The 23,775-nt window shown below is 43.5% G+C and overlaps 1 protein-coding gene across 1 annotated transcript in view; it reads right to left on the bottom strand.

Moving 5' to 3' along the window:
* Positions 1-23,775, bottom strand: part of evlb (Enah/Vasp-like b) — an 81,532-nt gene that overhangs the window by 15,614 nt on the left and 42,143 nt on the right. Inside the window, exons 2-3 of the mRNA XM_079525528.1 lie at positions 8,945-9,113; positions 6,820-6,997 (exon numbers count right to left, since the gene is read on the bottom strand). Coding sequence (XP_079381654.1) covers positions 6,820-6,997; positions 8,945-9,113 — 347 coding nt within the window. The remainder of the gene's footprint in view (positions 1-6,819; positions 6,998-8,944; positions 9,114-23,775) is intronic.

The following is a 23,775-nucleotide window of genomic DNA, read 5'->3' as shown; positions in this document are numbered from 1 at the left end:
CGCAGGACGACAATGGACGTCACACACTGACGTAGGCCTACATTAAACAGTAACACACACACAATTAAAGATAAAACACCACACCTGTAAAAAATTGCATCATACATGCGTATACAGTATGTTCCAATGCGCGCACACACACACACACACACACACACACACGCACACATATATACTGTATGTATGCATGTACACACACATTTACTACAATACTAGAGATGACATGCATGGACGGACTGACACACACGCAGGCGCACACACACACACACACACACACACACACACACACCTACATGACATAGTGAAGAGGAAGAATCGACCGTAGCACAGACAGAAGCACTGACAGATCCACGGGCTGCAGACCATTGCTGGCCCTGGGCTAGTTCCTGTCCTTCCACCTCCTTCCTCCTCCTCCTCTCCCCACCCACCCGCCTCCATCACCTCCTCTCTCTCTCTCTCTCTCTCTCTCTCACCTGTCCTGGGCTGTGCCTGTCTCCTCCTCCTCCTCAGTGACTCAGTCAGCGATGGAAAAAGTTCTCAAATGTTTTACTTAAGTAAAAGTATCAATACTGCAATATAGAAATACTCTCTTAGGCCTCACTCAGACCTTTAAAACATTGATGCATGCTTGTTGTATGAATGTTGTGAGTGTCATGGCCGCCCCAATGCATTTCCAATGGAAGTCACATGGTTTGTATAGTCCACATTTTGGACTACAAGCTGTTGTATGGCTTTCGGCTGTGTTTCGGCTGTGTTTCGACTGCGCCCCTCCCCCTCATACAACACAAATGTTGTGTCAAACCATGTGACTCCCATTGGAAATGCATTGGGGCAAGCTGTGTCACACCCTTTGTATACAACAAGCATACAGCAATCTGTTGCGACCGTGTGAGTGAGGCCTTTCATGTAAAAGTCTGGAATTCAAGATGTACTTGAGGAAAAAGTAGCCTACAAAAGTATTGGCTTCAAAAAGTACCAAAAGTAAAAGTGTATGTCACATTCCACAACTTTTCAAATGTATACAATCTGAGAAAGAAATCTTTTAAAAATGGCAGATCTACAAGCTAGCAATGCGTTGCCGTATTGTGAGCTTGTGCAGTATTTTCAAATGGCCGATTATTATTTATTTTAGCATTTTCTGCCTTTTATTGATAGGTTGAAAGTAATCCGACAGGAAATGGGGAGAGAGATGAGACGGGACGGGGGGACGGGACGGGACGGGGGGGGACACGCGGCAAAGGCCTGTCGGGATCGGAAGTCGAACCCGCAGCACGCCATCAGGCTGGCTCAGCAGCATATAGGTGCCCAGACAGTTGAGCTAGTAGTAAATGTACTTAGTTACTTTCCACCACTGGTGACAGTATCACATGTCATCTCTCTGTAACACGCACCGCGGCAGCAGGCGCGCACAGAGCGGAGTGGAGCGCTGACCCCCCCCACATACACACACACACACACACACACACACACACACACACACACACACACACACACACACACCGTCTCGCGTTTCAACGCAGGTCACCATGCAGCATCGTTAACTGCAGCTTAGTTAATTTATTTGAACGCCGAGTAGATACATACAGACACATGGTGATGGAAAGTAAAGTTGTCGCTGTTGGCCAGAAACCTCTTATCTCCATATTCTAGCATTTGTGTGTTTTCGTAAATTAACGACATCCTTCTGGGGTTTTCACCCCTTTTCATATCAATGTCCATTACATTTACCAATTAATTTACCTTTTCATATCAATGTCCATTACCAATTCATTTACCTTTTCATATCAATGTCCATTACATTTACCAATTCATTTACCTTTTCATATCGATGTCCATTACATTTACCAATTCATTTACCTTTTCATATCGATGTCCATTACATTTACCAATTAATGTACCTTTTCATATCGATGTCCATTTATACCAATTCGCCATTTGAGCAACGGACCACCATTTGATGGTTTGGTGGTTTGGTTTGGTCTAACCTCTTAGACCCAAAACTAAAGAATATTTTGCTGTTGTTGGATTGGAAGATTTTGTCTACAATTCCATGCTGTATTGATGTTGGTACCAGTAGGAGAGATAATCTTGATCAAAATAACAATCTTCTACACTCTTTAAGTGTGTAGATTTCTTGTAAATTAAGTAATGCAGATGTTTAACAATAATTTAACTCTTGAGTTAAAAAAAAATAGGCCTGGGGCCTATTGTAAATTATGGGACCATCATAAAAACGCATATCATGGTAATTGAAAGAAGACTTTAAACCAAGCAACTGAAAGCATAACAGATTTATGACAATGATTACTAAGGTAATACAATCAAGCATAAACTCCAGGTGAAATGTCCATTGTAATCGATGGCGTGGTAATCCTTCTGCATGCAGCAGGAGAGGAAGAAATAATGAGAACAGCAGGGATTTTGACAATTTGCCACCTGATTGAATTTGATACAGACTGATATTTGTGTGGGTAATCTTCATACGAAGATCAATCAAACCCAGCATGTGGATCTCCAACCAGCCAATTGAAATGTAACAGTTTACAATGCTGAAATGTGACAGTTTATAGTTTCCACCCGACAGCGACGATGTGCAAACGTCTGGTATGGTGAAAACTTCCCAGGAATTAAAAGGCTGTAATGTCTATTAGCTTGAATTGCTTGTAGTGATGGATAGGAGCTGTCTGTGGTTGTACTAGCTGTAAAACATGCTGAATAAATAAGTGCACACACACACACACACACACACACACACACACACACACACACACACACACACACACACACACACACACACACACACACACACACACAATCTAAAAATAAACAACTATCTTCCTGTCCTGTCAAACAAGTATTTATCATTTCAACAGCTTATTCCCCTCACACTAGAGCTGTACAAGTTGCCTGTGGTGCCGCTATGACTTCTCACCACTAGAGGGGGCAGCCACAACATTTTAGGATTGAGGAGAAAGTGCTTTAAGGAGACAGCCTCCATCCTCACTTTGATCATCATCAATCATGCCAGGAGAAAGACATTATGCACGCACGCACGCAATGGCCTACATGATCATACTACAGCCTCACACAAAAGCACCAAAGCAGATCTGCAAGCTTGAAGTGTGTCGCTTCTGCTACTTTTGCTGCTTTTTAATTTGAATCCTGAAAAGTAAGGGCCGATTCATACTCATATTTACTGCCGAATAAAAGTCCCAGACCTGACTTTAGTTAGGCTCTATAAAAGTGAATTCATACTCCCTCTCACGGCTAGCACCAAAGTGGCTTGGAAATATTGGAGGTCTTTGACATGAATATGTTGTGTGGCCGGAAAATGAGCTTTGCACCACAGATACATAATTATCTGATTGAACCTAGCTGGCGCGGTGCGTCTTCATGTGTGTGTCAAATTACGTCACATGTAGTCTTTACAGAACTGAACAGAGGTTTTTTTTCTGGCTGTAGAACAGTTTTGGACATATGAGGTTTCCACCTGACAGGCGATATTTCACTTCCACTCACTTCCATGACAATGGTGTGTGTGTGTGTGTGTGTGTGTGTGTGTGTGTGTGTGTGTGTGTGTGTGTGTGTGTGTGTGTGTGTGTGTGTGTGTGTGTGTGTGTGTGTGTGTGTGTGTGTGTGTGTGTGTGTGTGTGTGTGTGTGAGAGAGAGAGTGTGCGTGCATGCACGTGTCTGCGTGCAGGTGTGCTTTTGTGCACCCGACCGTGCATGTAAATGTACAAATACTGATTCATGACAGGGGGCTTCCACGTTATATATGGGTGCGGTAAAGGTCACAGGCAGAGTGGTCTGTGGCTGGTGACATTAAACGGTCACTTAAACGGTCCATTAGCTGAAAGCCTGCCGGGACGCGATAACCCTCCCCACATAAGAAAACAACTCCCTGTATTCATTATTTTTAGGTTTTTGGATTGCTGGGGCTTCGTACACACATAAAGAACAACTGTGCTGTGCTCTGCCTGTGTTTCATGGCCGCACCAATGCTTTTCCAATGGAAGTCACGTGGTTTGACCAAACACTTGTGTTTGATTGCCCCCACTCCCCCCATCACACACAAGTGTTTGGTCAAACCACGTGACTTCCATTGGAAAAGCATTGAGGCGGCCATGAAACGCGGACAGTACAGAGCATGTTCGTCTGATATGTGTTTACGAAGCCTGGGACAGCAGTTGCTCAGGGGTAGAGTATCTAGTAGAATGGCCGGATGGGAAAACCGTAAGGTTCCCAGTTCGATCCCGGGCTCCCCCAGAGTTAGTGTCAAAGTGTCCTTGAGCAAGACTCTAAACCCCTAATTGGTCCCGATGTGCAGGTTGGTGTCTTGCATGGTTTCCTCTGCCATCAGTCTATGAATGTGTGTGTGAATGGGTGAATGTAATGCACAATCTATGTAAAGTGCTTTGAATAAAAGTGCTATATAAATGCACCATTTACCATTTTGAAGCAAGGCTTCAAATAGACATTTTGGATGCTTTAAACCAAATTAGCCTAAGATTTAATTTCTATAAGTTGTCAAATCAAATCTGACATTAGCCTAATTTGTTTTTAGTGGAGTCTGAACTTGCCAATCTACGAATGGCACCATGCCTGCATTCATTTGGACACATTTTGAAGACTTGCTGTCACAGAGCGGCGTTCATCACACGTACATCAAACTAAACCATTTCCCAATCATTGCCTGATTTATTTATGTATAATTCTGTCTTTGTCGGGTAGAAACCATGTCCAAAACGGTTACTTTTCAGGATTACAATTTTAAAGTAGCAATTAAAAGTAGCCGATCTACAAGCTCGAAAAACATGACGCGAAGTGGATCTGCTAATATTGTGTGACACTGTAGTATGTTCAAGTAGGACATTAATTTACGGGGGGGGGGGGGACAAAACGTTTGAATATGGAGATAAGTGTTTTCCGCCCGTCAACAGTGATTTGCTAAAGCATCCAGTAGAGGGGGGCCAGGTCTTTTTACTAAGACACATTGGTGGTTAGTGGACAGACCATAATTGGCTGCAGATACCACATGCCGGGATCAATACCATCAGATTGATCTTCGTATGAAGATTACCCACTTAAATATCAGTCTGTTTCAATCAGGTGGCAAATTGTCAAAATCCCTGCGGTTCTCATTATTTCCATTCCTCTCCTGCTGCATGCAGAAGGATTACCACGCCATCGATTACAATGGACATTTCACCTGGACTTTATGCTTGATTGTATTACCTTAGTAATACAGTTCAGTTGCTTGGTTTAAAGTCTTCTTTCAATTACCATGATATATGCGTTTTTTGTAAATTATGGTCCCATTATTAGGCCTATTTTTTTAATTGATGACAAAGCCGAGTTTGCTTATAGGGCTTCTGCTGGCTCTACAGAGTGAAGACCCGCTCCCCTTCCAGCCAATAGCATTCATTTCTGGTTGCTTTTCGGGACTGCGGATTTGAATTAGCCGAGAAAACGGGTCTGTAGAAACCAATGGGTGATTTTAAAGTAGCAGTTAAAAGTAGCCATCCAGTGGTTGTCAACATTTTCAGGCTGTGATGTAACCCCCCAAAATAATCATATTTGAAATGGGGAACCCACTTCCTGAGAGGCACTTGGAATTGTAGGAGTTGAGGCATTACATTAGGTTTGACTCGGTTCCACAGACATATATTGTATATATATTGTGAAAATAGCTTCTTTCACTTATTATTCGAGCCCGGGCTCCCCCAGAGTTAGTGTCAAAGTGTTCTTGAGCAACACTAATTTTTGTCCTACGCAAACATTAAATTCCCATTAACAATGAATGGAGAATTTTACGTCATAGTGTCTAGTTTACATCATGATGATGTACGATGTATGTAAGAACGGCCCTCACTTCACACGGGTGTGATTTCTTTACAGTCCATGTTGCTCCTCCTCTCTCCACCGCTAGGACAATCCCTCAACAAGATGATGGAGACTTCATATTCATAATTAATTCATATGTATTTATTTACACATGCGTGAACTCAAACAAAGTGCCTCTGCAGAGAGCAGTGAACTCTCAACACAACAACACAGGAGAACTTTATTGCTGAGTATGGAGATCGTTAAAAGGGATTTTCCCTGGCACTACACTGCATACAAATTAAAAATGGTAATTATTTTATGTAGCTGGCCTGCCAACAATAGACATGGACTAAAGGACTCAAAGGAGTGACTCTAACCCCTCTCTCTGCTGCATTCCCTGTATCTCTGTTCACTACGTCCACAAATTAAAATAATGATAATAATAATAACAGAAACAAGATTCTGGAATGTAAGAAGAGGCGACTTGTGGAGTGGCAGTTGTCTGAATGGGGTAAATGTGCAGTGTATTATTAATAGTGTCTGAAAGCCTGCTATGTTTGGAGGAGGTCTGTACAGTCTTGTACCACCGACCATCAACCACTGTCCTCAGATTCACCTCCATCAGCAGCGACATGGGAAGTGTGTTGGTGTAACAACACTGCCTTCCCCAAACCCCTGTTTACCATGTCTGGTCACGCTAACCTCAGTGGAACTCCAACATTTCAAGGTGTGTCCCCCCCCCCCAATAACAAACCTGTAACGGTCCATTTGGAACCCCCTCAAGGAACTCTGAGTGTCCCTGGACTGGGCCCCACTTTGAGATCCACTGTGCTAGATCATTCATGCCTCCTCCTTTGATAATGATGAACTAATTCCAAATCACTGTTTTTGGCATGTCATTAAAGGATAAACATTTCAACAAATGTCTAACATCTATTTACATTGCCATGTTGGGTGGGTGGAGTGTGCATATGTTGTTGCTAATGCTACTACCTCCATCCTGCTGGCTGAGGATGTTGAGGGCAAACAGCATGGCGTTGGAGAAGGTGGTGGCCTCCTCCTTGCTGGCGAAGTTGAGGCCGTACACCTGTCTGGCATCTCTCCACTGGTGGAAGGTGGGCGTGGCCTGGTTGTACTTCAGGCCCTTCACTATGGAGTAGTTGATGACCACCTAGAGAGAGAGAGGAGAGAAAGAGATATTGTTGATCTATCGTCATGTTCTACCTTTTTGTGTGTTTTTTGCCAGGTGTAAACCTGGCTTACAACAGGACAGGATTTATTGACGACTTAGTCGTAGTGTCGACCTAGTCCTGATTTGCTGCCTCGTCTCAGGCTACATCTAGCCAATGGGACAGCAAGCAACAACCCGAGGCAGGTTGGTACCTTGCGTGTGTGTGTGTGTGTGTGTGTGTGTGTGTGTGTGTGTGTGTGTGTGTGTGTGTGTGTGTGTGTGTGTGTGTGTGTGTGTGTGTGTGTGTGTGTGTGTGTGTGTGTGTGTGTGTGTGTGTGTGTGTGTGTGTGTGTGAATGGGTGAATGGGTGAATGTAATGCACAATCTATGTAAAGCGCCTTGGATAAAGGTGCTATATAAATGCACCATTTACCATTTTACTAGTGCTTCTAGTAGCTTCTAGTCATGAGTCAGAAATGCTGCAGTGGCGGAGCGAGTGACAACAGCTAATGTTATGAGCTAACTTTAGCTACAGGAAAGCCATAAGAAAACACAGTGATTGAACCAGTGTGTATGTGTGTGTGTGTGTGTGTGTGTGTGTGTGTGTGTGTGTGTGTGTGTGTGTGTGTGTGTGTGTGTGTGTGTGTGTGTGTGTGTGTGTGTGTGTGTGTGTGTGTGTGTGTGTGTGTGTGTGTGTGTGTGTGAGAGAGTGTGTGGTTCATAGTCGGCAAACCAGCTGCCATGTTTTGGCTGTGTGTCAGTGATGTATACAGTAACAGTACAGCCAACCACACAGCGATGATGGGGAATGAAATAACGGAGAATAGATCCCTCTCTAAATCGTATCTTAAAATGTCATGAAGTAATGGTTTTACTGATAAATCATTTAGAAATGGAAATGTGGACAAAACAGTCACCTTATGAGGACAATGAGGGATTTGCCGAGAGCGGTGATGTAATGACATGCTAATGAGATGTAATGACATGCTAATGAGATGAAGTCCACTGGGAGAGTGACAGACGGAGAGGTTGTCTCTGTTGAGAGGGGGATTAACATCGTTAACCACCACTAATTAAGTAGTGTTGCCCGGGCGCACGCACACATTTGTTTTACTATACTTGTGAGGACAAATCAAAATTTTAGGACAGCGATTTTCTGCCATTCTTAATAATTTTTTGGTCATTTCTAACCCAAAACCCTAAAGCCAAAAATAACAGATCTACAAGCTCTGTGACCACATATGATATCGAGGTGGCGGTCGAAAATATGACGTTTCAAAGCCTTGTATTGTGTTTCGATAGTACAGTCATTCAGACAGAGTGACTTATAACTGTACATACAGTAAATAAATACACACAAGGCAGCCTCCTCACAATATAATTGTTCAATTCAATATGCAGGACTCCAATGGAAACGAGCCACAGTGCTTTCTTGGGTTATAAATCCTCTTACCAGACCTTGGATTGATCGAACTGTACTTTTCTATGCTTTTTTTCTGACTGAAAACTGTTAATAAAGTAATCAATCAATCAATCAATCACGTCGAAATCACTTTATAGCCAAACAACTAATGAACATTTGCCATCGGGCAGAAACCTCTCGTCTCCACATTTTAACTTTGTAAATGAACGCCCTATTTGATTGTACTACAGATGTCACACAAAAGCATCAAAAGTAGCAGCTCTGCAGCTTGCCTTGCAGAATGTAGATCCGCAACATTTGATACTTTTGAATTGGAATCCTGAAAAGTAACAGTTTTGGACATATGAGGTTTCCACCCGACGATATATAATAATTAGTATAATTTGGTCGCCACTCCATCTCTGGACACACTTGCTGTGTGTGCGTGCGTGCGTGCGTGCGTGCGTGCGTGCGTGCGTGCGTGCGTGCGTGCGTGCGTGCGTGTGTGCTGCGTGCGTGCGTGTGTGCGTGCGTGTGTGCGCTACCTGCTGGTCTTGCAGTTTGACGCCCACCACCCTGAAGGTGTTGTTGGCAGTGTTGTGGTAGATGTTGATTCTGCTGAAGCCCTGCTGGCCCGGCTTGATGGGAACCCACTTCTTACTGCTATCGTCATACACCATGACAGAGGCCCGCGCCTGGCAGATACTCTGCTCACTGGAGAGAGAGCGACACACACACACACAGAGAGAGAGAGAGAGAGAGAGAGAGTTAATTACACATGGGGAATAGAGGAGAGGCAACAACAGTTCAATCACAATCAATCGAAGAGTCGATTAATGGCCAGGCGGAGGCTCTGTCAGTTATAGGACAGTGGTTCTCAAACTTTGTCATGTTGAGGACCCCAAAATTGATATGCATTTGGCCTCCTCTATCTCCTATATCACTGGTACAAGATAACTATATTAGAGAAACCTAAATGCCTGCAACACTCTCAAAATGTCTTTAGATGCTCGGCCACGGAAAGTAACGTGAGAAGAAGAAGCCAGCTGTTGCCAGCACTATGTATGGTCCTTTACAAAACAAAAATATTTAGCCTCACCAGGACAGCAGCAGCTTTGCAGCTGGCTAGTGGCTAAGTACGTTTTTTGGAAAGGACATTACAAGGAAACTACGAAAGCACACGTTTTCCAAATCAACCAGTGGCTAGAAATTAGTGTGTGCGTGTCACTTCAGTGTGATGTGTGTGTACCAGAGGTCAACATGGAAAAGGAAGAGATGCCAGGCTGATCTCCTAATCCTCGGTTTCACTAACGGTCTACTCCAAACATGATCAAACACTCATACAACATCTGCTGACGTTCAGTTCAGTGTCTTGCTCAAGGGCACTCGAGCCGAGAATCAAATTGGGAACCTTCCACTTCTCAAAGTGAGCAATGAGTCACCCCCTAAGTGGGAAACTGTCAGGGCCATTTATGAAAGCGAGGCTGTTTGTGCTTTAACCATTTTCATCCTGGCGTCTACATTTTGGCACCAAATTGGTGAGAATTTGAGAAAACATTTCAAAGGTTTTAAAATAATTGTCACTGTGCAGCACCATCATATGATGCCATATAAAATAGGTATTGCCCTCTACTACTGTACTTTGTTGGCTCTGTATTTAGTCTGCTCTTGTTTCCTTCAACTCAATTTCAACATAAATTTCAGATCGCAGATCTACAAGCTCACAAAGTGCCACATCGTGACACCCAATTCGATATGGGTGCCGATTCGATTTATGTTGCGATTCTTATTGTCTCCACCAGGCCGAAGGCATGGGGAGAGAGTATGTTTCCATCCTAATTGGCTATAATTAGCTTTCACAGTTTGCAAGATTGCCCCGTTTTGAACAAAAGCCTCAAATCATGAACGCAGCATGCAATTTACGTGAAATCTTTCACACATTTTCTTACTAGGCTGAGGAATATATCCCACCCTTTTCACATTGGCCTGTTATAGCGCCACCAACAGGTTGATTTTTGCAAAACACAAAATGCCTCAAAAACATGTTTATATTAATCCTAAACATTTTGCCAAACATCTCACACAGTCCTATCCTCCTGGTGGAGACCTGTGCCCAGAAGGGCACTTTTTCTAGTTTATATTGCGATTCTGCCATTCAACGATTGTTCCAATTTGATTTAGGACTTTTGGGCTTTTTTAGGTGCTTTTTTTATACTAGAACATTTTCAAAGTTGAATCATACACTTCAATGCAGCCAGATTAGTCAGTCTTTCTGACATTAAAATTGTGGTATTAAAAATGGCGGTATTTGAGTGAATCGATTTTGTTTTGCAAACCTGTAATCGTGACTAGGGTTAACATGTAAGTGGAAATGGAAGTGACTAAGCAACATTGGGCCAAACCCCACTATATGGCTGCCAGGAACCGCTATATGGAAATTGTCCTTCAGGCACTTGTATTCAGTTGGCAACGAGCAGGCATACAGGGAAACGTACGCACTTTGGCACAAAGAGAGAGGCTTTAACTATGTCGCGATGTGACGCGTTGTTATAGCTTGAAGATTGGTTATTTTTGGCAAGCGAAACTGACTGGTATAAATTAGGTGTCTTAAAGAGAGAAAGCTCCTGGAGCCCACTTGTTAAGAATGGGAGGAATGGGTGTTTTGGCTGGAATTACAAGAAGAGCTTCCATCTGTGTCTAGTGCGTCCTTGTCGCCAAGCTACAATTTGTGGATCAGCCCCTCAAGGTCTCTGCTGAAAGAGCTGTGTCAGGGAGGTAGAGGGAGGGGGGAGGAGACAAATTGAGGGAGGAGAGAGAGAGAGAGAGTGGGTGTGAGAGAGAGAGAGAGAGAGAGAGAAAGAGAGAGATTGGTGCAGCAGTATTTTAAATGGTAAATGTAAATGGTGCATTTATATAGCGCCTTTATCCAAGGCGCTTTACAGAGATTGTGCATTACATTCACCCATTCACACACACATTCATACACCGATGGCAGCAGAAACCATGCAAGGCACCAACTAGCACATCGGGAGCAATTAGGGGTTCAGTGTCTTGCTCAAGGACACTTCGACAGTAACTCTGGGGGAGCCCGGATTCAAACTGGCAACCTTTCAGTTACCATCCAGGCACTCTACCCCTGAGCCACCGCTGCCCAGGAGGTAGAGTGGCCGCTTGGGAAACGGAAGGTTCCTCCAGAGTTAGTACCGAAGTGTCCTTGAGAAAGACACTGAACCCCTAATTGCTCCCGATGAGCAGGTTGGTGCCTTGCATGGTTTCATCCGCCATCGGTGTATGAATGTGTGAATGTAATGCGCCATAGACAATAAATGCACCATTTACCATTGGGAGACATGGTAGCAGCACTTGAACAACTGATAAGAAAGATAACCAAGAGAGAGAAACACATACACACAATACAAGACAGACAACAATGTACAGTCTATAAATGTACAAGTTTAGTGTATAAATAGACCCTCAATGACTCTCCAAGATAAATTAACAATCAGGGGTCTGCTGTTTATCCATAAATCCGGATAGCTCAGTCAGTAGAGCTCTTGCCTTTGGACCACATGTTCACCAACTCAGCTCAGCGTATGAGTAGCACAGCTTGGGTGTGGCAAGTCGTGCGGGAAGTATTAGGAGCTGATGGTAGGTGTGGCGCTCCACCTCAGCAATCCATCTCCCAGGGGTCTAGCGCATTGTTACGGGGACAGACTCCCGCGTGTTACCGGCTGATACCGACAATAAGCCACTCCCAACCTACTTCATAATGCATTCAGAGTTTCAGGCAGTATAGCAACAGGACAACAACAAAAATCAACTTGATCTATGTTCCAGCTCTCCACTTTATTAATTCTTAGACGCTAGCAACCAGTCTATGTTAACCACTTAAACCCTTTATGGTCCCTCAGGGCTCTGTTCTAGAGTATTTTCTGTTTTCTGCAGTGGTGGAAAAAGTATCAATAATGCAATGTAGAAATACTCTGGAACACTGGAATGAAAAAGTAGAAAGTACTCATTATGCAGAATGTCCCAATTCAACTGTGAGCTTGTAGATTGACTATTTTCAATTGGCCGACATTTATGTAGGGTTGAAATCCACAAAGTAACTACTGTAGTAAAATATTTGGATCTGAGATGTAGTGGAGTAGATGTAAACATTTTATTTAAGTACAGTACATAAGTAAATATACTACTTTCCACCACTGTTGGAAAGCCGATCGACAAACTCACAACGTGCTGCAATGTAACGCGTTGTGAGCTTGCCAATCTGCTATTTTCCTTTCCCCGCAATAGGGATGCTGGGGTTGAAGTGGTTAAAGTGCCTTGGGTATAAATAAGTGCATCCTAAGCAGGCAGTTACACACTGTAAAAGCAAAATGCTTCATTTCTGAAACACAAGCTCAACATTTTTCCCCTGTAACACGTTTACACGTTAAGCGCGCCACGCGTTCCCTGGTTTTATACGGTACACAGGCACCGTTCCCTGGTTTTATACGGTACACAGGCACCGTTCCCTGGTTTTATACGGTACACAGGCACCGCATGGTGCATTAGTTTGATGTGAACACGGCGGCAGTTTTACAAGCAACCATGTGGTTCATTTATTTTTGCTTAACTCGACTTTGTTAATTTTTAAAAAGGTCTTCCAGGCAACTGGTAGGAGATGGCGTGCCAAGAAAGACCCACGAGCATGAATAAATGAAACAAGACTGGAGTTATAGAACCAGAGCAGAGAGGGGGAGAGAGAGATAGAGAGGGAGAGGGGGACGGGGACAGAGAGAGAGGGAGGGAGGGATGGAGGGAGGGAGAGAGAGAGAGAGATAGAGAGAGATAGAGAGGGAGAGGGGGGACAGAGAGGGAGGGAGGGAGGGATGGAGGGAGGGAGGGAGGGAGAGAGAGATAGAGAGAGAGGGAGATCCCCCTCTCCCTCTATCTATCGAGAAAGAGAGACTGGTGGTGCTGTATAGGAGCTGAGGCAGTGACTGACTGACGGATATGGAGCGCATGCATGCACGCACGCATGCACGCACAGCACATACAGTATGTACTGTACCATTGTACCACTCAATTCCACTGCTGAAAGATTAACAATAGCTCTGCAGGAAATGAATAAATCAAGGGCTTCTGAACCCACCTTGATGGCGCATGGGTGCATACACACACGGCACACATGCACCCCCCCCCCCCCTCTCTCTCTAAATGCCATTCTTCCAGGGTGTGTCCTCATCCAGCCTGGGTTGTCTGTCTGTCTGTCTGTCTGTCTGTCTGTCACAGAGCAGTCTGCAGTGATGACAACAGATGCAAACAGCAGTCCTGGTGGGTTGACACAAGGGACATACTGTCACATTCCACGGATCATATTATGATCCGTGTAACCTGCCATTCCTGCCTTCCTCTCCTCCCTGTTATAGCCCATTGGTTCTCAAACCTTTTATTTTCCAGGACCCACATAACTCTTTAGTTTAGAGTGTACAAATGGGTAATCTTTTTCCATTTGAACACTACAAGAGTTACATTTGGAACCCATGCTCAAGGACCCCACTTTGAGAGCCACTGTTCTAGCCAATAAAGTAGAAATCCCTTTAAGGACACTGCACTATTTGTAGCATTTCATAGCTCTCTTGGCTCTACTTACAGAAACGGCATCCAAATTCATAAATGGTGCTTGTGATTTATATGCCGTGCTTCGGACATGCTGTAAAGATGGAATGTCCAACTTTATACAACCAGGACACTCTGGGCAAAGTGTTGTCAATGTCAACACTGATGCACGGCAACATGGCTGAGAGAACCAAACGGATTTACTTTTTAAAATATATATATATATATTTTTAAGATTTGTTTTTGGCTTTTGTGCCTTTATTGATTACAGTGAAGACAGACTGGAAAGAGGAAGGGAGAGACGGGGAGAGACATGCAGCAAAGGTTGTCATGGATGGGACTCGAACCGTGCTGTCAGGCCAGAGCAGAGCCTATATGTGGCATGCGCCTGGACCGCTAGGCCAGCAGCAGCTGGCGCCCCTGAAATATGTTTTTTAATCATCTCAAAACCTCTTTGTATCGCAGTCTTGTATATTATGCAGCCAACTAACATTTGCCAAATAGATATGGTTAGGTAGTTGTCCTTGACTGTAATAAAACACAGTAATAAAACTGCATGCTAATTGGCTATAACATTAGTTGTTGAGTGGGACTGCACCACTAGGAGCCAAATCGTCCTGGAAACTTCAAATGTCCAATTGATTGATTGAATGAATACTGAAAGCAATTTGCAAGGACAAGCACAGGAAGTACAGTGCAATACAAGCTCTGCTATTAAGTAAGGATGAAACGAGAAAAACATTTGGCTTGTTTCCATTGGTGTCCTCATGTGCTCAATTCATCGAAACAAACCAAAACTGTTACTTTTCAGGATTCAAATGAAAAAAAGGGCTATATATAGGACTACACGATATTACCCCATATTATAATGAAACTAAAACTATGCCTTTTCAAAAAACTGAAATTGAAAACAAAAAGTCTAAAAATAAATAAAAAATAAAATAAATTGAAAATGCAAAACTATATAACCTTGGTTTTATGTCCTGAGAAGTGTCCAGAATGTGTGCTAACAAAGCTAAAGAAGCGACAGCCAGAAGAAGGTGCAGCCAGGTAACGTGTCAGCAGTACTGCTGACACGTTACCTGGCTGCACCTTCTTCTGGCTGTCGCTTCAGTAAGCAGATCGGTTCTATTTGATCAATCACCGATAGACTCTAACACCACAAGCACCTGGCCTGCTCCCAGACAGCAGCTATAGTGAATGATGTATGGATGGACTGTACATGTGTGGATCAGTTCAGTTTACCCCCACCTGGGCCTGTTGTCTGGCCTACGAGTACGTATGCATTCTTTCACTGCAGTGGTTCTCAACCCTATCTGGAATAGGGCCCACAGGGCTGTCACGGTTACACATTTAAAGTTGAATTTGTCACACAAATTACAAATTTAAAGTTGAATTTGTCACAGAAATAATTGCGGTCTTTTGCATTGAACATTGGAACGTTACACATTGTCTTTCTGTTTGCCTTTTAGGCTTCGTAAGCAGAAATCGCACGGGGCAGACATGACGAATAACTTGAATATACAAAGACATCACTGATACTTTTTTATCATTTTGTCTTTCCAAAATATGTACAAAATAGCAGAAATAGTAGATCTATAGTTGATCTACACCTTACAACATGTCACCAAGTGACGTGTTGTAAGCTTGTAGATCTTCTATTTCTGCTATTTTGTTTAATGCATGGACATTTTTCGACATGGACACGATTGACGTATTTGCAAAAATAATTGCGATTATATCAAATAATTGCGATTATGTAATAATTGTGACAGGCCTATAGGCCCACTTTAAAATCATGAAAGTGTTTGCAACCGGGTCCACCCATCTGACCACTTCGGCTGCCGTGTTAAGTGGTCAGATGGGTGCGTTGCGTGCATTTTTAGAGCTTGTTTATTTCCTATTTATTTTTTATTTCTCAGGGTTTTATAGAATATTTCTTATATTATCATTCAAATCTTAGTGTTTTGGCCACTTGCAATATCCTCACGGGAGTCACTGCCCACCAGTGGCCCCCACAGAGAATTAAGCAATATTACACAAGATTATACTGTTACCCTTAAAAAACCCCACTTTGATTCAATTTCATTAAAACTAAGATATTCGCTAAAAAATAATCATATTTTTTTAACGACAGATAACCACAAATGTCCCAAGACAATCACTAGTCTACAGTAGCAACCCAGTCGGCTGCACTCTGGGAGAACAGAGCAGGTGATTTTTATGTTTTGATTAGGCATTCCGTCATGCTCGTTTGAAGCACAGCTAGATGGCTGTTTCAACCAATCAGATTGCTTCCTCGAAACAACCTGTTGTATCACCGTTTGACGGTAGCTAGCCTACACCCATGGTCCGCAACGCATAGCCAGGGGCTCCACAAAATAATTCACAGATTTGTTATTGTTACAATTATGTTTATTTACTGTAATTGAAAGGTGTGCTGTCAGGTTTTGCACACAATCAATTTGAATAAAATCACTATTGGCACATGACATATATTGTAGTAGTGGCTTCTGTTTATGATTATGAAATGGGTCTGAAACTCTGAATGATTTTGATTGAATCGTTTTTAATTCAATACATCTAAATGTACACATGTGGTTGTAATAAGTATATGCTTATCGGTGTTGCGAGGATGATTTGGCACTTGGAAAGAATTCGCCCCTCCACAGGTTTAGATGTAAAGAAGTGGGTGAAATTCTTTTGGGAAAATAACTTTTTTCTCTCATTAAAAAAAACACTTTCACCTTGGTGTCCCAAAATGTTTCAACATGAACTTGTAGACTGGTGGCTATTTCTTTATTTACATTTTCATATCTTTTCGCCTATAATATGCACGAAATAGGGACACCAGCATGAAAGTGGTTAAGTCTGTGAGTTTTATAAATATTTAATCAATTAAAAATATTAACAAACACTAGCTAATAATGTTTTTCTTCATTCCTTTCATTCCTACGTATGTATGTTAACTGGTCAACTGCATGGTCTATGTTAACAGATGAATATATAATCATCTTCATAAAACTGAATAATTCATATACCACTGCAGAATGTATGCTGGTTTGACAGTGTTCACGAATAACTATTAACAAATACATTCGCGTAACCCCCCTTTGTTTTAGTTGATCTTTTTCACACACACACGTGCACAAGAACGCATGCATGCACGCTCTCTCAGTCTCTCTCTCTCACGCATGCACGCGCGCGCGCGCACACACACACACACACACACACACACACACACACACACACACACACACACACACACACACACACACACACACACACACACACACACACACACACACACACACACACACACACACACACACACACACACACACACACACACACACACACACACACACACACACACACACACACACACGTCACAATGGCCCGGGTCACCTGAAGGTTAATGGTTGACTCACACACTGCTAAAATTATCTCCTCTCCTCCTCCTCTTCTCCTCTGCCCTCCTCTCCTCCCTATTTCTCTCTTTATCTTACATACATACACACTTAATAATAATTTAAAAAGAATAGCAATTACAAAGCCATTCAAATATAATTCTCTCTCTCGCTCTCACTCTCTCTGTTGCAGAACTAATGAACATTTAGTCCGTTTTCCCTTAAGACAATTTATAGGAGGATGGAAATCATTATCATTCTTCTCTTCTTATCTATAGATAACGTGGGAAACTGGGTGGAACATTTGCTCTGACAATCCTTTTGTCTGCACTAAAGATACTGCCTGGTTAATAAGAGAGTGGAGAATGCAGGTAGCACTTTTCTCATTATTACCACAGAACATGCATTAAACTCAAGCACAATTTTAAACTTCAAGCCTGAGGAAGGTCGCAAGACCGAAACGTTGCTTTGCTTTAATAAAAATCTCTGAACCCCCAGCAAGTGGTGGTGTGCGGGTGTCCCTCCTTTCACATTGTATATGCCTCGTCATCATCGCACCTGCTCCAAACCTACCGGGTGTGCGGAAGTCATCTCTCTATAAACTTCGGCTAATCGAAAGCAATTGATGTACTCCAAGCTCAGCAGATCAGCTACTGTCAAAAATGATGAAAATGAAAATCTCTAAGCTTCCATATGTTCATCTGGCCTCATCAAGCCCTGTACACTCAAAACATGCACCTTATATGGCCAGTACAAAATTCATTCCATGTTGATCTGACCCCCCATGCCAAAGCACCAGCGCTCACTCAGCAGTCTGCCGTCAACGAGGCGGATGCGTGCACGCGACCTTGCCCTATAGGGTGAGGTCGCTTCTCGCCCTCAGGCGTCTTACTGGTGTATTTACAAACTTCATGGGGTCCGTCCAGGATTCCTGCCAACAGTCCTGCAGGCTGCAGTGAAGTCTACTGTCGAGTAAGCAAGTAAGTTTGAGCCGTTTTTTCAGTCTGTTGGCTCCTCAAGGACACCTCCAGAACAGAGCTGTGTGTGTGTGTGTGTGTGTGTGTGTGTGTGTGTGTGTGTGTGTGTGTGTGTGTGTGTGTGTGTGTGTGTGTGTGTGTGTGTGTGTGTGTGTGTGTGTGTGTGTGTGTGTGTGTGTGTGTGTGTGTGTGTGTGTGTGGTGTGTGTGTGGTGTGTGTGTGTGTGTGTGTGTGTGCGCGTGCGCGTGCGCGTGCGCATGCGCGCATATCGTCGCTGTCGAACATAAACCTCTTATCTCCATATTGTAACTTTTTGTGGTTTTTGCCTTGATCACACTTGACTACAGCGTTAGCCTCACGTAGCCAACCCCAGGCAGATTGAGTCTGGTGTGACTGTCGCTCAATTGTGGGCGTATTTCGCGGACCAGCAGTAGTGGAGGACCAACCAGGGCCCAGTATGCAAATATAGGGTGGGCTTACCAGGCTATAACCAACCAGGGCCCACTATGTGTGTGTGTAGCTGTAGGTCTAACCAATAGAGTCCATTTGAATTTTTTTGCAACCGCCCCTTGGAAAACATCTAAACACAGAGGGGACCAAGGGGCCAGTGAGGCGCTCCAACGTTGAAGCACTGGGCCCTAGTGGTAAGAGGAAGGACTGCAGACGGACCCGTGGATTCATGACTGGGCTTTAACATTGAGCGCTCGGTTGCACTTCCGCATTTGCCAACCAAAATTTGGGGGCGGAGCTTCGCACCAGTTCAGTCTCTATCCTTCTTTATACTCTGGAGGGGACCCAGACTAATACAGTGATATTAGTATGGCTACGTGAGGCTACTACAACGTCACACAAAAGCATCAAAAATTGCAGATCTGCAGGCTCAAAACGTGGCCTGTAGTTGAATTTGAATCCTGAAAAGTAACAGTTTTTATGAGGTTTCCACCCGACAGACGATACATTATTTGAAATGCATGCATGTTCTCTCTTCACACTCTACATGTGGACATGGTTTGATGTCATGTAAGTACAAAGTCAATTCAAAGGCGAGAATTGCGCAAACGGGCACGGCGCAACCTGCCGCGGTACAAACGGGACGAATCGAGGCGAATTTATACAGGTCTGAATGCAGCTTTAGTGTGCGTGCATGCGTACGTGCACACTCTTGTTAATGTGTATGACAGTATGACTGATAATTGTGATCTGATACTTTTGCCATTTGAATCCTGAAAAGTACGTTTTGGTTGCATGAGTTTTCCACCCGACAAAAGCACAAGTTATGGAGCACATTTTTATCCTGTGGCAAATTAATTGAAATAGACGAGAACAATGTGAACTTTTCACAACAGACATTTTTGATGGGTAAAAAACACTGAGACAGACATGCAGTTTGCCGATATCTAGTGTTATTTGGGTGAATATCTTTTTATGTTGTTTTGTCACAGACCTCAGAAACATAATGTCCTCAACCTCCTCTCTCTGCCTTCCTCTATCCCTCTGTATTTTTCCACTATGATCAAACGGCATCCAGTGAGTTCTAAGTTTCTCAACTGCTCCCTGTGTGTGTGTGCGTGCGTGCGTGTGCGTGTGCGTGCGTGTGCGTGCGTGCGTGCGTGCGTGCGTGGGTGCGTGCGTGCGTGCGTGTGTGCGTGATCATGTTAATAGTGCTTATGAAAACACTGTTAGAGAGAACACTAATTTAGAGAAAAGCTGGACCACAACAACTGCATTCTGCTGATGATCAGACCATGTGTAGACTAGAAAAGGGACAAAGAGGAATATTTGTTGGTCTGCCTTCGTCTTATTTCTTTATTGAATATTATTTTGTATTTTATTTCTGTCCAGGTCACACGGCCTCTGCCCATGTCCAATCCCCTGTCCCCTCGCCAGTGTTGGCCCTGATGTGACCCTGCCTCTGCCCCTGTGTCCTCGCCAGTGTTGGCCCTGATGTGACCCTGCCTCTGCCCCTGTGTCCTCGCCAGTGTTGGCCCTGATGTGACCCTGCCTCTGCCCCTGTGTCCTCGCCAGTGTTGGCCCTGATGTGACCCTGCCTCTGCCCCTGTGTCCTCGCCAGTGTTGGCCCTGATGTGACCCTGCCTCTGCCCCTGTGTCCTCGCCAGTGTTGGCCCTGATGTGACCCTGCCTCTGCCCCTGTGTCCTCGCCAGTGTTGGCCCTGATGCGACCCTGCCTCTGCCCCTGTGTCCGCTGTTCCCCTGCACTCTTCGCCCGGGTTTACCCCTGAGTTGACCCGGCCCCTCCCATTCCCAAGAGGAGTGTGATCATGTCTTGAGTGCTGCCACCTGGGTTCGTGGGTTTGCCATGAGATTGCCTCTGAAGTATTGGGGTCGAGGACTTCGTCCACCTGTGCCTACTTGATCATACTACAACGTGACACAAAAGTATTAGAAGTAGCAGATCCACAAACCACACGTTTTGAGCTTGTACATCTGCTATTTTTTTTTATTTGAATCCTGAACTGTAACGGTTTTGGATATACAAGGTTTCCACCCTACAGAGACAATAAGCGACTTTGGGCTTGTTTTTCTGCAAAGTGTTCCTGACAGGTGGTCCTTGTTTGTATTTTTGTCTTAATCAGTGTGGGTTTAGTAGCAGATCGACAGGCTACTGTCCAGTAAAGTGGCGCTACACTTAACCAGATAACAGTTTCTTCAATATTTTCCAAAAGTAAAAAGCTCAATTGTCTTTGATCCGTCTGTTAGAAAAGTACTGTATTTGAAGGCCCTAGTAAAAGATACTGGTTTTGTTCAGAATTTATTGTCGTCTCCTGTCTTTCCACAAAATAATAGAAAATGCTCGATAGTGGTCTCAATAAGAACCCGGCTCGATAAGCATGATCGATAAGGTGCTCATTATCAATAAAAATGAACGAGCTCCATCCCTAGTTTCCACACAGATCACAGACTGTATGTCTCCCCAAACTTAAGGTGTAATGAAAAATCATTTCAACAATTTCATTATTATTGTTTTGTGGTGGATATTAAACAGTAATTTACTTAAACCCTACATACTTCATTGACTGGCATCCCAGGGATGCTTAGTCCTCTCCTCTACCAACGTCACATTGTTAGCTTGTAGATCTGCAGTTTTCACCGACTGTTTGACCCAGAATAGGGATGCTAGGGTTCATGTGGTTTTTTGTGGTTTTTGTGTGTGTCTCTCTACAGGTATTGAGACCGCTCATTTACAAATCTAAAGAGAAACATGTGACTGAGACTTGGAAGTCTCTGTTGGGCTTGGATGGATCCCCAGGTCAGCCAGGAATACGTGTGTTTCCAGAGGCAAGCGTCTTAACCACCGACAGGCCCAATTTGCTGTCGACTTTGAAGTAGCGTTTTGTTTTTGCGGGCGGCAAGCTCGGCAGCAACGAAAGTGGAGCGAGAGCGGATGACAAAAGCTCTCTGTGTGCCTCCGAGCCAGCTGCTTGGAGAGAACAGCCAAAACCAGAGAGATAGCTGGCAGAACAATCGTCACCACAAACTGCTCCCCTAAACTCCTCCAACAAAATGCTCTCTGTCTCTCTAAAAAAGCTGAGATCTCATGATGCAGAGTAGTTTGCTTGCAAACGCTCGGGCCGTATCACAGCACAATGCCGACGCTTGTATGGGCGGATTGGGCACGTGTGAGTGACTCTGTCCCCTGTTGTATATATTGAGTCCGATACGATCCCTATTTTGGAGTGTCCCCAATTACCCATTAAAACAGTTCTACTGCTTATTACGCGTTACCCACATTTTAATCAAATATTCTACGCTGCCGAGATTGTTTTATTACCTTTAGCTGAAGTATTTGGGCTTTTGATCCGTGAAAATCCGGCGAAAAAAGGTTTGTCCGTTTGTTATGGAAGATCGCACCACCCGCCATCTTGGTGCGCCACAAGACCGCACCACAAGACCCTCCTTCATGAGGCGTTGTACCCCGTTCACTTGCATTGGCCTCAATTTCCCAGAAGCCCTAGCAGCCCAGCGCATGGGTTGATTTCCGCTTTCGTCATCATAACATGAAGGTCTCTTCACCAGCTCCGCGGCAAAGACGGAGTTTCTTTTTAATTATTAAAATACGGCGATTTAAACAAATGTCGGGTATATCGTATTGAGCAGGGTCTATCGTTTGATGAAACAATTTAAAGCCCTCAAAGTGTTAAGACCTGAGGCCGATTCTACAAATGCCTTCTAAATCAATAGTTTCAAGATTTTTCAAAAATAGATAATACCGGCATCTGCTATTTTTTTAATAGCCAACACAAAAACCTAAAAAGACACGGATGCTTTGCCCGTTTTAAAAATCCCCAAACTACGAGCTCACAATGTGATATATTAAATAGCGGTCAGGCTCTACTTTGTGTGTGTGTGTGTGTGTGTGTGTGTGTGTGTGCATGCGTGTGTGCGTGAAAACATTGAAGATGCACAGAACAGGGAGAGAAACCGCTGACAGCTTAAACATTTATGGCTGCTGTCAGTCTCTGGGAAAGACTCCATTAGATTAGCAGTGAACCTGAGCCTGGACTAAACGCAGGGTTCACACAAACTTATATAGAAGTAAAGCGTCACCATTGCCGCACACAGTGGTTTGGACCAGTGTTGGGCAGTAACAAGTTACTAGTAATATATTACTGTAATATTACTTTACCCAGTAATGAGTAAGGTATTACTCTGGCAAAACCGTAATATACCATAATACTAAATAATAATAACACTAATAATAATTTAAAAAAAACCAATACATATTACATATTACTCAGGATTTGTTGGCTAAAAGAAACTGACTAAACAGATTGTTGTAGGATCCCTTTTTTGCGGTGGGGGGGGGGGGGGGGGGGGGGGGGGGGGGCAAAAGTAATATGTAATATAATATGTAAAATTATATATTACTCTTGATATTATTACCTTTTTAGGGAGTAAAATAACAATATGTAACATATTACTCTCTTGAGTAATATTGCCCAACACTGGTTAGGAGGACCCATGTGTGGGTCGCAAGTTAAATACCCCTTTAATTTTTGGTTTCCTACAGTTTGTTTTTAATTATTATTTCGTTTTGAGTTTTTGGTTTAGATTTAGATTTCAGTCTAGTTTTTAAATTAGGTTAGTTTAGTTTTAGTTTTAGTTTTAGTTTTATTAGCTTTGGTGTTTGTTTTAGTTATTTAGTTTTTTGTTGTAATGTTTTAGTTAGGGGCAAGATTCAACACGGTAAAATGGCAAATGGTGCATTTATACAGCGCCTTTATCCAAGGCGCTTTACATAGATTGTGCATTACATTCACCCATTCACACACACATTCATACAACGATGGCGGTGGAAACTAGGGGTTCAGAGTCTTGCTCAAGGACACTTCGACACTAACTCTGGGGGAGCCCGGGTTCGAACAA

The sequence above is a fragment of the Electrona antarctica genome, assembly GCF_951216825.1.
Source record: "Electrona antarctica genome assembly, chromosome: 17".
Lineage (NCBI taxonomy): Eukaryota > Metazoa > Chordata > Actinopteri > Myctophiformes > Myctophidae > Electrona > Electrona antarctica.
Note: the sequence above shows the minus strand (reverse complement) of the source record. Positions and strands in the feature narration are given on the sequence as shown.